Genomic DNA, 18,003 nt, shown 5'->3' on the forward strand with positions numbered 1-18,003 from the left:
GCGCAGAATCGGATCTGATCAGTGATTATTTTGACCGCCCACCACCTGTTGCTGGCTGTTGATTGTCGGATTTTAAGTTTGAAGACAGTTGGTGGAAAGCGAATCAGGGCTGTCCCCTGTACACAGTGAACGCACTTCTCCGGGCTCTAGCTAGGCTGGTTCCTGATAACGTGGACTAATTTTAACCTGGGCAGGTCCTAAGCATAGCCCTTGTAGCCCTGTGACAGGTGGGAGAGTAGTCGATTAGTATTTTTTCTCGAAATGATTTCATTTCTTCCGTTCATTATAGTTCAACATGAAACAGGCTGGACATGTTAGTGTGCAACCCTTGACATCGAATCAAAATGAGAGCCAGTATGGGCTCATGAACACACCGGTGTAACACGAGCAATAATAATGCAGACGACATGTCAACAAGTTGTTAACCGCTGTTCCTTCTTGCACATTTGTCACGCACATCTAGGTACTTGCCATATTTTTCTTTTTTTTAAACTTTTCTACATCTTTTATATTCAACGTGCTGAACATGTTAGTAGTGTGCAACCCTTGCCATCTAATCAAAATGTGAGCCAGTATGGGCTCATTAATACACCGGTGTAACATGAGCAATAATAAGGCAGACGACATGTCAACAAGTTGCAAACCGCTGTTCCATCTTGCAGATTTGTCACACATATCTAGGTATTCGCCATATTTTTCATTTTTTAAACTTTTCTACATCCTTTATATTCAACGTATTGGACATGTTAGTGTGCAACCCTTGACATCAAATCAGAAGTGTGAGCCAGTATGGGCTCATGAACACACCTGTGTAACATGAGCAATAATAAGGCAGACGACATGTCAACAAGTTGCAAACCGCTGTTTCATCTTGCACATTTGTCAAGCACATCTAGGTGTTTTTCATACTTTTGAAATTTATTTAAACATTTCCACATCTTTTATATTCAATGTGCTGGACATGTTAGTGTGCAACCCTTGACACTGAGTCAGAATGTGAGCCAGTGTGGGCTCATGAACACATTGGTGTAATATAAGCGAACACAAGTTGCTTGACAAACTAAGGTGTTCCAGTTGGACAGTGTTTAACAAGGCTGAAAAACAGTTCGCGTTGAGCAACGCTGCTGAAACGTAACGCTCTTGAGGAATGTACAAAAATAAATAAATAAATAAAAATATCTTAATCATCAATGATGATAAGAGCTTGTTCTATGCAGAGGCATGGTCTTTGATGCAGACATGTGGAATGGTCAGAAAAGTGCTTTTTGCCATAGGCCAGGGGTAATTGAAGACGTTGATGTAGATCAGCTTGCCTTGATTTTGTCATTTGCTCCAGGTGCAATGACATGGATGAAATGCCTTCGCTTATCACGTAGGTACAAAGGTACTGGAATTCTGTTCCAAAGAAAAATCACACTATATATTGTGTGTTATGCGACCCTTCGAAGGTTGGAGAGTACTGCTCGCCTTCGACACAAAACGAAGGGTGAGCTATTGAAGTTTACTTACATTTAGCAAACACACAATACTCAAGCGACGAATTGCTTGAAATCTCAACTCTCAAGCAATGCGAAGTCTATGTTTCCTACTTCTTTTGGTTTGAGACATTCGGGTAGGACCTTCAAAAGTCAAAAACCGTGCTACAGTATCGCGCTTTTCTGTCTTTCCGTGGTAAATGCTCCAGGTATCATTGACAGACACCTTTTTGGAGGGAAAGAAATTTGACGTAGGACCACCCTCTCTTCTGACAGTAGAGATTTTCACATTTCGTAGTGGGAAAGCAGTCATATCTGTACTCGCGTTCTGGAATCCGACTAAAGAGAATCCGTGTTCCCATCGTTGGTACAGTGAAGTTTGTATTACTGTAATGCGTTTGGTACCCCCAAACATGAACACTGAATTAAATAAGAAAGTCGCACGTCTTCCCAGCTGTTCTCGTTCTTTTGCTTGTCTCTCTAGTCCATCCGTCGTTTATTATATAGGCACGGATGTTCCTTTCCAGTTTCGATGAGAAGCTCAATGAGCGACGCCATGTTAGGAAATGCGAGTCTACCGGAGCCCATGCCGTGCACAGCTTGCTGGCCACCGCCAAATGTAGAGCATTGCTCTACTCCCTCGACGGCGGCCGACGTAGTCGCGCATTGCCGCCGCGCCGGGCTTCGCCGAATGTCGTCGAACTATGAACTCACCAGCGACGGCTCGCGATGCTCGGCGGTGCGCCGCACGTAGTTACGCCCAGCTCCGTCGGACTATAAACCAGCCTTAAAAGTTCCCGACGTGTGCACAAATCAGGGAATAGCACGTGTTGCTTGGTACAGCGTACACCGGTGTCGTGAACAACAGCCGCTACCCTGTCTACGAGCCGCAGCAAAATGTACGTGAGCCTCCTGCGGCGAGCAGTGGTTACACAAACAAACACACCTCCAACATTTAGACAATTTAGAAGCGGTGTCACGATCATGCGGAACATGTATATATTGTCACGAAGCGAAATGTGTCGGCGAGTCGTCGAATAAACAGCGGACGGTTTATTAGACTACTTGGTAGCAAAACACAAGAGTGATAGCTCTCTGAACACAACTGAGTCCAAAGAATGAATGCTCCAGCTTGGAGCGCACAAGCATTTAAGCGTCGCGCCGAAAAGTCTAGAAACAGCACGTGCGTTTGCCAGAGAGCAGGCGATGTGTCTGGAAGCTTCTTGCTTCTTCTTCAGCATGCGCCGGGATGAGATGTACCGTTTCGTGCCTGCCCTGGAAGTTTCGCGATGATGATTCGTGGCATTGCCTCCTCCGTAGACGGGGCATCGTCTCGATGCCGTTACTTCTCCTTCTTTTTTTTTTTTTCATGTTGTTTTCTTCCAGCCAGTCTTCAGCGCTACCTGCTGTAGTACGGCTTGAGTCGAACGACGTGAACTATTTCAGTCCTCGGGGGTCGTCGAGAGGGAACGCTGCCCTCAGGTACCACTTCGTAATCCAGGTCTCCAATGCGTCGAAGTACTTTGTAGGGACCGAAGTACCGCTTCAGTAGCTTCTCGCTCAGGCCTCGTCGTCGAATCGGCGTCCAAACCCATACCAAGTCGCCTGGACTGAAGCGTACGTCTCGTCGGCGCAAATTGTATCTTCTTTCATCGACGCGTTGTTGTTGACCAATCCGTAGTCTGGCCAGCTGGCGGGCTTCTTCTGCTCGCTGTGTGAAGTCCAGAGCGTCGTTTTCCACATCACTGGGTTCGTGGGGCAGCATCGCGTCCAGCATAGTCGATGCGTCATGGCCGTGTGCAAGGCGGAACGGTGTGAATCCCGTTGTTTCCTGGACAGCCGTGTTATAGGCGAACGTGACGTATTTCGTCCCATGTCTTGTGCTCGACGTCGACGTACATCGAAATCATGTCGGCAAGGGTTTTGTTTAGGCGTTCGGTGAGCCCGTTCGTCTGCGGATGGTACGCCGTTGTCCTCCGGTGAGCGGTGTGGCTGAGTCGAAGGATTTCTTGTGTTAGCCTGCTTGTAACTGCCGTTCCCCTATCGGTGATTAAGGCGGTCGGAGCTCCGTGCCGTAGTACGATGTTCTCGATGAAGAACTTCGCCACTTCTGTTGCTGTGCCCTGTGGAAGTGCCTTAGTCTCAGCATAGCGTGTCAGGTAGTCGGTGGCGACGATTATCCAACGATTTCCGGAAGACGAACGTGGGAAGGGCCCGAGTAGATCCATCCCAATCTGCTCGAACGGCGCCGACGGCGGTGCGATTGGTTGAAGGTACCCAGAAGGTCGTACCGGCGGCGTTTTTCGTCGTTGGCATTCCCGGCACGTCCTTACGTAGTGGTGCACGGTCTTGGCCAGTTTTGGCCAGTAGTACTTTTCCCTTATACGGGCCAGTGTCCGGCTGTATCCCAAATGACCTGATGACGGTTCGTCGTGGCAGGATTCAAGAATCTCGATGCGCATGTCCCCAGGCACAACGAGAAGCCACGTAGCGCCTTGTGGTGCGTGGTTTTCTTTGTAGAGGACACCATTACGTAGGGAAAAACTTGGGACTGATCTTCTGAAGATGGGAGGAACATTGTCGGCGCGGCCCTGCAGATAGTCGACGAGTGTCTTCAATTCGGGGTCGTTATACTTCTTGGTAGACATGGTAGTCGCGCTCATTAGACCGAGGAAGGCGTCGTCGTCCTCGAGGCTGTTGTCCTGTCGCTGGAGTGGTGCTCGGGACAGGCAGTCGGCGTCGTTGTGTTTTCTTCCTGACTTGTAAGTGACGGTTACGTCATACTCCTGTAATCGGAGACTCCATCTCGCTAGGCGTCCTGAGGGGTCCCTTAAACCAGCCAGCCAGCACAGAGAATGGTGGTCTGTTACCACCTTGAACGGCCGTCCGTACAGATAGGGGTGCAACTTTGTGATGGCCCATATGAGTGCAAGGCACTCTTTTTCGGTCGTCGAATAGTTGTTGTCTGCCTTGGTTAGCGTTCTGCTTGCGGAAGCGATGACACGTTCGACGCCGTCGTGAAGTTGAACGAGCAGGGCTCCTAAACCATCGTTGCTTGCGTCGGTGTGTATTTCTGTTTCGGCGTTTGGATCGAAGTGGGCAAGCACGGGTGCGGTCTGTAGACGCGTCTTCAATTCATCAAACGCCTGTTGCTGGGCTTCACTCCAGATAAACGTGGATCCGTCCTTCGTGAGGGCATTCAGGGGTGACGCAATTCTTGAAAAGTTCGGAATGAACCGTCGGTAGTAGGCGCAAAGGCCAAGAAAGCTTTGAACGTCTTTCACGTTAGAAGGAACACGGTAATTTGCGATGGCCGCCGTCTTCTCGGGGTCGGGGCGTACGCCGTCGCTGCTCACGAGATGGCCGAGAAATTTGAGTTCCTCGTAGCCGAATCGACACTTCTGAGGCTTCAACGTCAGCCCTGCGGTTCTGATAGCCTCGAGGACTTGCTTTAGCCGTTCAACATGTTCTTCGAATGTTCTTGCGAAGACGACAACATCGTCGAGGTACACCAGGCAGGTTTGCCACTTCAACCCGGCGAGAACTGTATCCATAACACGCTGGAACGTCGCTGGTGCTGTGCAAAGGCCGAAAGGTATAACCTTCAATTCATAAAGTCCATCCGGAGTGACGAAGGCACTCTTCTCACGGTCCCGTTCGTCGACTTCAATTTGCCAGTACCCCGTCTTGAGGTCCATGGAAGAGAAAAATTTTGCGTTTTGAAGGCGATCGAGCGTGTCGTCGATGCGCGGTAACGGGTAGACGTCCTTCTTCGTTATCTCATTGAGTTTGCGGTAGTCGACGCAGAACCTGAGTGTTCCGTCCTTCTTCTTCACTAGTACCACCGGCGATGCCCACGGACTGGTCGACGGCTGGATAATGTCATCTCTTAGCATCTCTTCTGCTTGCGTTCGGATCGTTTCTCGCTCTTTGCAGGAGACCCGGTACGGCATGCGGCGAATTGGACGGGCCTTTTCGTCGACGATGATGCGGTGCTTCGCAATGGGCGTTTGTCTTACTTTCGACGATGCAGCGAAGCAGTCACTGAAATCGTTGAGCATCTGGAGAAGGGTTTGCTTTTGAGTTGTATTGAGTTGAGGGTTTACGTCGAAATGTTCGGCCTCGTGTTCCGTGGTGACCGCGATGCGAGCAGTGTCCATCAGGCAAACATCCGTGGGGGAGTATTGGTCTACAATGACGCCGTTCTTCTTCGTGCCGTTCGCCAGGTGCTGTTGCTCCGGGCGAAAATTTGTGACCAGGAGTTCGAATATTCCGTTTCTTACGGGCACAATTCCTCTTGCTATCCCAATTCCTCGTTCGAGGAGAAGTTGCGTGTTGCCTTCAGCCAACAAACAGCGAGTCGGTGCTCTCTCGCACGTAGCGCTCACAAGGACTGACGACAAGGCAGGCAGGTTCACGTGCTCAGTCGTCACGGCGGTTACGTCCGTGTTTGCGCGTTTCTCCGGGGTTATTCGTGCCCACCACTTGTCGTCTGCTGTTTCCGGCGTTTTAAAAGAGATAACTCCATTTGTGAAGTCGATGATTGCTTCGTTTTCGACTAGAAAGTCCATTCCGAGTATTACATCCCGTGGGCAGTTCGACAAGACGGCAAAGCTGACGACGTACTGGATGTCACGCACTTGTATGACTGCCGTGCATCGGCCAGTCGGTGTTACGACGTGTCCACCAGCAGTGCCGATGTTAGGCTCATCCCACTTCGCTTGCGAAGCTTCTTAGCCAACCTACCACTTATAACAGAGTCGTGGGCTCCGGTATCGATTAACGCAATCATCTCATGGCCGTCGATGAGTATTTTCAGGTTATTGGTAATTTTTCGAGCGTCGTGTTGGTGCTGCGTTGCTGTTCGTCGAGTTGGAGGAATTGTAACTTGTCGTCGGTCCGCAGCTTCACCTCCCGGAGCTGCAGTTTTCAGTTTTCCCGGTTAGGGCTGCGCCACACAGGTCGTCTTGCCGGTGACGGTGAACGTGCTCTTCCTGGCGACCTGCTGCGGTGGGGGACGCTCGGGGACAGGTCGCGTCCGAGCCAGCAGAAGCATTCTGCTGCCGTAGATAGTCTTCAATTGCGGCGGGGCGACTACCGCGCTGGGGGCGGGGGGCGTCGGGTGCAAAACCGGGAAGGCCAAGTCGTCGGTAGGGACATCGGCGATAGACGTGGTTGGCCTCTCCGCAGTGGTAGCAGAGCGGTCTGAAGTCCGGAGTCCGCCAAACGTCCGTTTTGCGAAACGGCTGAGAGTGTGGCGGGACGCTCGGAGTAGGTTGGACAGGCCGAGGAGGCGTCCAACAGTTTCCGTAGTACGACGGACGAGTAGGTGGCACCTGTCTCACAGCGGCGGCGTAGGTTGGTCTCGGTACTTCGGCGTCGGGGTTGGCGGTTCACGATGGCTGGATTGCCTGCTGAACCTCGTCCTTGATGATCGCACCGATCGAAGACAAAGGGTCTTGAGCCTTCTCAGGACAGAGGAGAGCTCGTACTTCTTCGCGTACCACCTCTCGAATCAGCTGTCTGAGCGATCCGACGTCGAGGCCAGCCGTCGTGGAGAAAGCCCCGTAGCCCTGGTTTCGTTCGTTGACGGTAGCGCGAGAGAGCAGGGTCCTCTCAATGCGGACGGCTTCGTCCAGAAAAGCGTCGGTCGTGGCGGGTGGATCCCGGGACAGGGCGCGAAAAATTTCTTTTACGCCCCTCATGAGTCGCTGAACCTTCTTCTCCTCGGATGCTTTGGGGTCAGCTCGCCGGAAGAGCCGCAACACATCTTCGACGAAGCCTCTAACGCTTTCGTTTGGCAGCTGGATCCGTCTCTGGAGCAGATGTTCAGCGCGTTCAGCTCGTTGTTGAAAAGCGAACGCCTCGCGGAGTTCGCTTTTGAAGACGTCCCAGGACGTGAGCGAAGTCTCCCGGTTCTCGAACCATGTCTTCGCGGTGCCTTCCAGCGAGAAATAGACGTTGACGAGCTTCTGGTCGTCACTCCAGTTGTTGAACTTGGCGATCCGCTCATAGTGGTCGACCCAATCGTCCGCGTCGTCGTAATACTCCCCGCTGAATGTCTTCGGCGACCGTGCAGGGGCTATGGGCGTGGCAACAGGTTGCGCCACTTGGGTACTGGTCTCCGCAGTCATCTTCTTCTTGCGTTTAGGGGGTTCTAATGGACCGAATTCTGCAGGCAGACCAAGCTGTCTCCTGCTTTGTCGCAGTTGGTCTTCCAGGCCGTTGGACAAGGAATGCCCCGCACCTCCACCAGAAATGTCACGAAGCGAAATGGGTCTGCGAGTCGTCGAATAAACAGCGAACGGTTTATTAGACTGCTTGGTAGCAAAACACAAGAGTGATAGCTCTCTGAACACAACTGAGTCCAAAGAATGAATGCTCCAGCTTGGAGCGCACAAGCATTTAAGCGTCGCGCCGAAAAGTCTAGAAACAGCACGTCCGTTTGCCAGAGAGCAGGCGATGTGTCTGGAAGCTTCTTGCTTCTTCTTCAGCATGCGCCAGGATGAGATGTACCGTTTCGTGCCTGCTCTGGAAGTTTCGCGATGATGATTCGTGGCAATATATACGCAAGACAATGCGCATTTATTGATGAGTCTGACGCAAAGTCGATCAGTTCTGAATCATCCACTAACTTCTACTGGTATCGTTGTTTTGGCAAAGGGTCAGCAGCGTAAGGATCATCGACGTTCCCGTAACTCAACTGGTCGGAGCCGACGAACTGATCTTCACCGCTGAGTGAAGGGGACCCGTCACTGTCGGTAAATTCTCTGCCACACATTACGGCGTCGCGCATGGCAACTTCCAACCGCAAACAACTGTTTCGTTCTTCGGTCGCCCAATGGGAGACCTTCCCCCGTAAAACCCACAACGATGTCACGCGTGACGTTGCATGAGAGGGAGTGAATCCCAGCTGCAACTTCCGTCGTCTGGTATTGCGGCATATTTCTGTAAATTTCTCGAAAACCACTTCGTTGTTTTGGATGAAACTTTCGCAACTGTGTTTTTGTAGCACTCGTGAATATAGTTTCAGCGAAGTTTCGGAATCGCTCCATCTGTACGAGACCGTCCCTTTAACGACTAACCCGCCCTTCTTCGTCCAGAAGAAGTACAGTGTCTGTTCGAAATATCGGCGGCCCTCGTCCTGAGGCACTTCTCTTAAAGGAGCACTGATGTGAACCCCAATTTTTTATGGTTTTTGTCGCTACGACGTGTTCTCTAACGACTAAAATGAGCTCCTGCGAAAGAACGAAGAGTGCCTACAGATCGCGCGCTAAGTCTCTGTTCTGCACACTTTTCAAACTTGATCCACTCATGAAAAGGTCGTATCGGAGGTTACTTGGTCACGTATCGTGGTCCCCGGGGCACGTGACGAAGAACGGCACTGCTCAAGCAGGCATAAGAAGCGAGTGAGTTGAGAAGAATGAAACAAAGTAACAAGCCACGGGTACTAACCTACGTCACGCAAGGCTCGTGCCGTCCGTCCGCGGCTGCTTTCTCGACTGTTTTTGTAAATTTGATTGCGCAGTCATGATATACCGCAGAGCGAAATATGGTGTCTCCTAATGGACAACTTGCCAGTGCGACAGTGTTTCGAGCCATGTTGAATGTCAGCTCACTGTTCCTTTAACACTCGCCTTCGTTCAGTAATTGAGCCTTGTGATGTCCTCAATTGACGTAGGCCGTCCCTATAGGATGCGTCGAGACTTGCGCGAAGATTGAAATGACAGTTATTAATTAGCAGCATCTCTCATTACACTGACGACGACCAACACCATTTTATTTCAGGAAAGTATGGCACTAGCCTGGTGGTATGGGACTGGACCACACGCCGCCAGATTCAGACGTTGAACTTGGGTCAGGACGGCCTGATGCCGCTGGAAGTGAGGTTCCTACATGATCCCAATGCCTCGGAAGGCTACGTTGGCTGCGCACTCGGGAGCACTGTTTACCGTTTCTACAAAACTTGTGTGAGTTCTTGCTAGATTTGTCAGTTCAGAAATATTTATTGGTTAATTGTCTTTGATCAGCAGTGGAATTGTAGCCACTAAGAAGACTTGTATACTATACCACGTTGCGATTTAGTTTGGCTGCTGTGTAACGGGTATCTTTTTTTTTTCTGCATCACTGAATTGTATTCTTGATAGACCTTATCGTAGCCTGCTGCCTACTTGCACTCAGATGGATGCAGGCGGGATGATGACTTGAAGGGACAGTCTGGAATTCAAATGGGAAGCAAAAGAGGCATTATCAGATGATTCTTCATATGTAACTGAGTCATCATGCAAAATATCTCGTTTATATTCGGCTCCGAGAATTTTACATGCAGTTTTAAACTTGCACCTTTTGCCCCCCACTGAACACCTCCGCACCTCGAACAGTCGTGACGTTACGAGCGTTCTCTCCCCGTTGTTGCGGAGTCTTCTCGGCTCCTCTCGGCGAGCTGTGCCTTGTGCTTTATGCGTAACCGTGGCGTAGACGTTCCTGATTTCTGTACTTTCAATACGCATCGCATTGTCAGCTTTTTATTAACGGCGACTGCATTTGTGACGGTGTTGTTGAGCGGTGATGAGACATAAGTGTGCTTAATGCGTTGTGAGAACAAGAAAGAAAACGACGTTCGTGTCGTTTTTCGGAATTGCGAAGATGGAGAAGAAGAAGAAGGAGGAGGATGGAGGTGGAAGAAGAAGAAGAAGATGAAACCCGTAAAAGAGTGGCCGATAGTCAGTGTTCACCGTCCTGGGGCCCTATTCTGAGCTACCGATTGCGCGCGACCGACATTGTCGGTAGGCGAGGATCGCTCGCTCTCGATCGACCTTGTGGGAACGACCCATGCAACTTTTGATATTCCGACGGCGCGTCTAACGATAGCGTGCTTGAATCGCGAGGTGCACCGCACGAGCAATCGAGCCGTTTGCAACCGATGGCACGTGATGCGTGATGTCACATATCGACGGCACCGAGCATTTGGTATTTCCTTGCCTTCTAAACGTGTCGCTTGTGAACGATGCTATCGCCTGAGTGTCGGTGCACGAGCGATTTCTCGGACCCAGTCGTTTGGCCTGTCGAGTAGCCAGAGCATTCAACGGAGATGGCTGCAAGTTACTTCGCGTGGCTGCTATCGAGGCCAACGCGGTCGGGACCTATGTGCACGTCGACCTGCCTTCATCGCTCTGTGAGGCAGAAGCTGCCTCGGGCGGTGCCATACAAATGATCGTTGATGCGGACTCCGAGGCCGGCAGTGCCCGTATCCCGAGTCTCCTGCATCCCGGTCGTCGCCACTTGCCCAATCACAGAGGCGAGCCGCTCCTCCAGCTCAGAGAGCGATTCTTTCGGTGGGGGACCTGTTCCCGTCTCCCGCGTGTGATGTGAGATGCGAGCTGCCTTGGCCTTGGTGGCGCTTTTCCTGTTGGTCCACGTCTAAAAGTTCCCATTGAACACAACTTCAATCAAGTAGTGGGATATTGCAACAAAAACAACACATATATTCTGATGATGCAGGGGGGCGGTTTTCCACTCGATGAGTGGAAAGCTACCCATAGCTAGGGGTTCTAATGTGAGTGGTGACAATGATGAGTGATGAAAATGAGAGATGACGGGAATGATCGGAGCGGCGATGGCGATGATGAACGTGATCGTGATAGTGGAAATGTCCGAGAGCGCTGGTGGGGTCATAATGAGTTCCATAGGCCTGTCGCCTCAAAAGATCCAACTACATGACGTAAGGTCGCCCTGGAGTGGGCCGCGGTGTCCCAAGGGCCGATGACGGGGATATTGCAGTCGTCACTGCTGCCGCGAATTTTGAGGTTTCTGTTGGTGTTTCGTATCCGATATTAATTTACGCACCTTTCTCCACCTCTCAACGGGTTTCACTGCACCACCGCTGGCGTTCAAACGTGTAGCCAGCTCGCACGACTCCCTATTTCTGTCTTGCGATGTGTAGCCAGCGGACAGCCCACCCGTAAAGGGATTACGGTGCTCCCCCACATAGTCGAGCACAATGTGAAACTGCTCTCCGAGGTGGGACGTGAAGCGCGTACCGGTGAATCCATCGCAGATAGAGGAAATTATACGAAAAAAAGAAAAACAAGCACAGCTTGTTTCCTTTCTTTTTTTTTTTTTGCGTCGTCTTTTATTGCCTATGTTTGCTTTTATCTCAAATGCACAAAGTTATATTTGCGAACGCGCTCGTGCAATCGCTTTGTTGTCATCATCTGGGATGCGCGTGACAGTGACTTTGAACACGTCGACGGGCTGAACGATAGTAAATAACCCAAGCGCGCGATCGTTAGACGTAACCTGAAATACCAAAAGTGGCAGGTATCGTTCCCGCCGCCTCGATCGCTTCGCCTACCGATACCATCGGTGGTCCGGAACTACATGTGGTAGCTGCTCAACTTATTGGGAAGTTGTCAGTGGTTCCTTTGCCTTTGCCTTGCCTCCGACTGTTTTTCACTGCATGTATTGACTGTCAGCCGTGGAAAAATTTGCTAGAGCGGGAAGCCGCTATAGAATGTAGCAAAAAAAAAAAAAAATCATTACACACGTTGCTAGCTTCTGAGGGTCAGAACCAGGCGGCAGTCGTCTTCTGGAGGTGAAAAAATTGGAACCCGAGAAATTCACCATGAACCCCCCCCCCCCCCAATTCACCAAAACAAATTCACCAAAAAGAATTTCACCATGTACCAGCTGGCCTGCACCCTTGCCCTTTTGCCATTGTCTCCTGGTGGTTCGTGTTGAAAATTGCTCTTTTTCACGTTCCCTTCTGCTGAGCTCTCCCCGCTGAACAAGGTGCGCATCGGTCAAACGACAGGATCGTTCACGTGCGGCTCGTCTGGAAGCACTGGAATACCAAATTGTCAGCGCTGTCGTTCGATGACATCACACACCACGTGCCGTCGCTTGCAAACAACTCGATTGCGCGAGCGAGGCACCTCGGAATAGGGCCCCTGGATGGAAGCTCGGTGAAGTTCCAATGCCTGTTGAAGAGACAAGTAAGTGTTACGGCGTTATTCAGTAATGTATCATTCGCTGTACTCTATGATACCATTCTCTACTGTGGAAATCATTGATGAGGCCGTCTGCTCAGTTTCTTGGGAGCACGCTTGCCCACCACTTGAACCGCGTTTGTGGTGGAAAGTAGGATCAAATAACTAGATATATTATCATGCTACTCATCACGTGGCATCTCCATATATACTGCATGCTATATCACATATGTTATCTTCCTCGACTTGTTTGAAACTTTTGATAGACTACAAATGACACTATATGCATGGATGATGCACAAACAACGTTGTTTCGCATGAAACAACGTTTCTAGAATAAAATATATGGATGTAGTTCCGTATCGGCACCACTGGCTTTTTCAAAGCAAAATAGAATAAAAACAAAAATAAACCGCTTTTACGTAAAACAGGAACTAATTAGTAACGAAATTAAACAGAAATGACCGTCGTATATTGCGTGAAACGTATAAAAATTTAATTTTAGCGCCCGTTTCTTGAAGGCGATCCGCCATCTTTACTGAGGACCTTCTGATTCCCTTGTTCTTCTGACTTCATGTTCTGACTCCCCCGACCCCTCCCCCAATCAATCTGTCTAACCCAAACTGACCCAACCTCACTAAAAGTGTGGGGATTTAGCTCAATTCAACGATCCTAGCTTTTGCAAGTTGGCAAGTTTCGAATCCGTTAGGCTTAGCATTCCCCTGTGTACTCCCTCCGCTAGAAGTGCATCGGATGGGGTTGTTGAAATGCATATAAAAAACTTTTAGTCCACATAATTTTATAATTCGTACATTTTTAGATTCAGTATATGACCTTCTTTCGCTTCTATGCAATATTCACCTTCCTAACGCTCTTACTGGTTCTTAAAAACGAGTGGTACCGATACGGAACTATACCCAAATATATTTTTATAATATGTGATCGATAGGCTTCACAACCCAGCTATGTTTTTTTAATGTGTAAAAAGTTCCCTTTTGCCGAAGCACAATTCGATATTTATCATTCACTTTTCAGGACTGCTCATGCAGATCGTGGGACACGGATGAGAAATTGTGTTATAAAGCATAGTACGAGGCCCTCAAAAGTGCGGAAGGCATGGACAGCCGTTCCTCTGCAAGATGATGCTATGTGCGCTGGGTGAAGCAACGAGTACAGTGGACATAATTCTACACGCACTATCATCAGCACATACTTTTATGTTTGCAGTTTATGCAGAGTATGTGAAGCCTGCTGTGTACGACCGCATTCCTCATATCCTTCCTTCAGAAACGCACTCGTGAGGACGTCGGTATAAGAATAAGCAGCCACTGCAGCTATGGGCAACGTGAACTGAGCACCATGCAGTGATTACTACTGTGAACATGACCAACAACAAAGTAATGACTGCGGAGGTTAATTTGGCGGCCTTGCCGGGCGTCTCCTACAGCTAGAGTGCTTTTCAAGCTGAAGGGGGCAGTCCCGTCCATCACGCCTTCCTAGTCATGGTGATGCAACTCCTATCAATGTGAAGACAAAAAAAAAAGAAGAAGAAAAGAAAACTCGCTGTTCATGAAACCTTGCTTCCTGTTAATTAGTGCGCCGTTAGTGCGCTTCCCTACTTGTTACGGCCACTTCCCGGCCCAATACAATGTGAAAGAATACGCATCATAAACCCTCACCCCAAGTCGAGTTCGATAATTCTTGCATTGCGCAAGGATCCGACCTATGCTCTAACCTGTGAGCAGACATCTACAAGATACTCAAAAATGTATTTAAGATAAGATAATAAATACTAACTTTAGAATGTAATTAAGACAGAGTATAAATACATGAAAATTAAAGTAATTAAGGTAGAGTACCAAATACTTCAAAAAGTATTTGAAATACAATTAAGATACTCGAGTACCTCTCGCAAATAAGGCAGTCTTGCGTTTTAAGCGTGCACTTTATTTGCCCGCAGTAGCAATTGCATTTCAAAATAGTCGTCTGACATCTTCCCCCTCTTTCTCTGCAAAACATTGCCCGCAGTACTGAACAGACGTTCCACAGGTGCACTGGAAGGCACAGCGGCGTTGTATCTTTTAAGAGGAGTTCACGTAGTCGAGGATACTTCATCCACACCGTGATTTCGGTGTCACCATCGTCCATGTACCTGTGCACTTCTTGTATGGCACTGTTCTCCCTTTCCGAGCCTCCGAAGACAGTTGCTGTGGAGAGCTAAAAAAATCTTCTCCCGTGGCCACCTTGTTCGGCGTTATGACGTTATTTGCCGTTGAGTCTTTGCTCGAAACGAGCGCAAGCGATTGCGCAAGCCATTTGCATGACACATGGGCGAGGAATTATTTTCTGTTGATCCTTGAATGCAAAAAGTCACCGGTCATTGGTGAATGCGGCATGTCCCCCCTATGTGACATGAATCACCTAAGTCCTGAGAACTACGCAAGCCGCGGCTGTGTGACAGGAGTCGTCTAAGCACAAGTCCCAAAAAGATGACAAAGAGATACCACATAACTCCACTAAGTATATGTGACCCAGAACATAGCAGACTTCTAGCAGGTCCCTGCTCGGCGAGGTCAGAATTCGATGTCAGTGCGTCAGGGCACACATAATACAACCCTCACTAGCCAAGGATTAGTAAACACGGGGCAAGAAGGATCAATGGCCAGGTCAAGTCCGAGGGACTCAGGAAATTTCCACTGAACGAGCAAGATAATAAAGAGGAGAGACAGAGAGTTTGAGAGGGAGATCGAAAATATGTAATTAGAGTATTGAGTAGAAAATACCATAAAATGTATTTTAAATAGAGTGCAAATACACAAAATAAACAGTATCGAGTAGAGTACCAAAATACCGTAAATTGTATTTAAAATACTGTATTTTAAAGGAGCTCTGAAAGCCATCTAAAAATTTTTCGTTCCGAACGCGTTGTGGAAGCAAGTAACTTAACTTGATGATTAACACGAAAATTTTCTCTGTACGCGATGTTTTTCATAGAAAAAAAGACACTTGAACATCGCCGCGCGCGTTCCCACTCGACTCTCTCCTCCGGGTCAAACGAGGAGGAGAATGAAAAAAAAACGTCATTGGTGACGTAATAAAAGTTGAAAGCGGCGACCGCGCTTCTATCCGGGTCAGTGCTGACTGGTTTCCTTTTCTTTCTTTCCATTTTCTTTCCCCCTGCTTTCTCCCCGTCAAGAGATGAATAAGGGAGAACGTCGATATTCCTGGTCGTGAAACCCCCGTTCTCGAAATTCATGTTCTGGAAACAAGGAAAAGGGGAAATGCTGCTTCGTAAGATGATATGCCGCGATTAAGAACATAACATCCTTATTTAACCACTCAAATTCAGGGGTTTTCTATATGTGTCCAAGTCGTCTTAGCGAACGAAAGGCACATTTAGCAGCCATTTGGCTTAGCAGGGCGGCATGTTGGTTGGTTAGTTGTGTGCTTGCAATATTATGGCTGGGTTAGTCAGTTTGCCGTTGGCAGTTTTCTGCGCGCAACATGTGCGTTTTATAGTCAGCTAAAATTTACGCTAGTCACGTGTTGTTTCAGTGCACGCTGATATGTCGTCGGACGCAAACTTAACCGGCGTTGTCGGTCACTATATGGTGGATAAAACTGATGCATTATATGGTGACAAAACAAATAGCGCAGAGCACGGATGAACTCAAACTTGCGTGTCTGCGTCGTCCACATTTGTAGTCTTCATCAGCCAATTCTCGTTTAGCACGATGATTGATAAGTTGACCATAGATTGTGGTGGTCTTATGACACTGCTTGGCTATGGTGGTTGCTAGTCGAAGTGACGAGCACTAGTGATCATAGCGAATTAGTGATACAGCGTATATTGATATAATGACATAGCGGACGGTATTCGTTGTCATAGCGATGCAGCGATCATTTTGAGGCGTGAACTGAAGCAGCGCTTAGTGCTGCACTGTGTTTATACGTATTGTCACCAACAACACAACGAGAAACAGTCACCACGATAGCGAACAGCATACAAAACACAGACACGGACAGAACAGCGTTCAACTAGCGCCTGAAGTTTATTTTCATAATCCACCTACTCCGGAAGGTCGCTATAGAGAAAGCAAGGTCAAGCGGGGAGAGGTTGACCGATATTTGGTTGACTTCGCTCGGGGAGTTCAATGAGGATGGCCTCTACAATCTCACGGCCTAACCTTGAACAATGTCTGTAGACCAATCTTCGTTTATTGTATCTGATAAACCAAAGAAAAAGCAAAATAAACTTCTTCCACCGCTGCAGCGGGGTTCCGAGTGAAAAATAGCAGACGACGTTCTTCGAAACCATTCAGTGGCTCCACTTTTCTGACCTCAAAATGACTCAAATGGCTCGACGGCTCGTTCCGGGTATTGCCACCGTTGCGCACGGCCGCGGTTTTCAAAATCAAATTCTGCGATATTTATGCACCTGTTGATAGTATTATTTCGCATGCTGCATTTTAATAAGCTTACTAACCGCTTGGTTGAAAAAAATGGTAGTGATTAAAGTTCTTTCCTAGCTCTTTTAAATACAATACACCAAATACGTACAAGTCTGCCTGTGAGTCACTGAGGGAAACGGTTTCTGAAAACTGTGTGAAATGGTGTGAGAAAATATAATATCCAACGATTTGTTGCTGCTGATTTCTTTATTCAAACCGTGCTGTCTCGGTGGTACTGAGAGATCCTGTAGTGGCCCTTCGCTTACCTTCAATACAAAATCCTGGCATACTTGAGCCTGGACGCGGTCCTTATACGTTAGCCGATTTCGAGCGCGAGTAAACAATCACGGTAAGATTGCAAGGAATAGCCATTGTACTTCGTCTGACCAAATCTACCCGTACGTTATAATCACTGCTTTATCGAGACCCCTCACTAAAACCCTCAAATGCTTGGCGACAGGTTGTGGATTCGATTCCTGCCGAAGACGCTATCAGCTCTTCGGCGGGGTACAAGTTGCTTACCCAGGCAGCACAATGTACTGAAAGTCGAGTGCAATAGGGGTGGCCGGCATGTGTCTTATCAATGTTATTTAGTTTCACAAGTCTGTTCAAGGCCTTCCACCTACCCGTCCACCCCTATTGCACTCGACTTTCAGTACATTGTGCTGCTTGGGTATTGATATCACGCCGCCTTGTCAAGGGACATAAATAAGGCGTGCCGTTGGCTCAGCTTTGGGCCCACGCGAAGGAAGCCTGTTGCGTCGGTCATGATTATTGTTGTGTCACGACGTGAAGCAACACATTATCAACTGCAAGAGAGAGAGAGAGAGAGAGAAACCCCATGCAGCAAACAACGACTTTGTACTGAGCAAGAGCTCGTGACGCCCTGATAGCCATCCGTCGGCAGTGTTCGGTTTCTTAGCCGGCGCGGCGCGAACCTCTGAATTTCACGGGAAGGGCACGTGACTCGAAACAGAAGAGTACTTCGGATCCGCACAAGAATCGTTCCGCATGCCGCGCGGCGAGAGCCAGCCCATCCATGTAAACAATCGCACGTGGCCGGGTGCCACGCGACGAAGCGCTTCCATG

The 18,003-nt window shown here is 48.9% G+C and overlaps 1 protein-coding gene and 1 long non-coding RNA gene across 4 annotated transcripts in view; both read left to right on the top strand.

The window, feature by feature from the left end:
• The window catches only part of LOC135373261 (methanethiol oxidase-like), a 326,674-nt gene that overhangs the window by 156,930 nt on the left and 151,741 nt on the right, over positions 1-18,003 (top strand). For all 3 annotated transcript variants that reach the window (XM_064606490.1, XM_064606489.1, XM_064606491.1), the window contains exon 6: positions 9,264-9,445. In XM_064606490.1, coding sequence (XP_064462560.1) covers positions 9,264-9,445 — 182 coding nt within the window. The remainder of the gene's footprint in view (positions 1-9,263; positions 9,446-18,003) is intronic.
• On the top strand, positions 12,424-13,725 carry LOC135373263 (uncharacterized). Its single transcript, XR_010416387.1, has 2 exons — positions 12,424-12,469; positions 13,499-13,725. It is a non-coding gene; the product is annotated as an uncharacterized LOC135373263 (long non-coding RNA).

The sequence above is a fragment of the Ornithodoros turicata genome, unplaced genomic scaffold (genome assembly GCF_037126465.1).
Source record: "Ornithodoros turicata isolate Travis unplaced genomic scaffold, ASM3712646v1 Chromosome23, whole genome shotgun sequence".
Classification (NCBI taxonomy): domain Eukaryota; kingdom Metazoa; phylum Arthropoda; class Arachnida; order Ixodida; family Argasidae; genus Ornithodoros; species Ornithodoros turicata.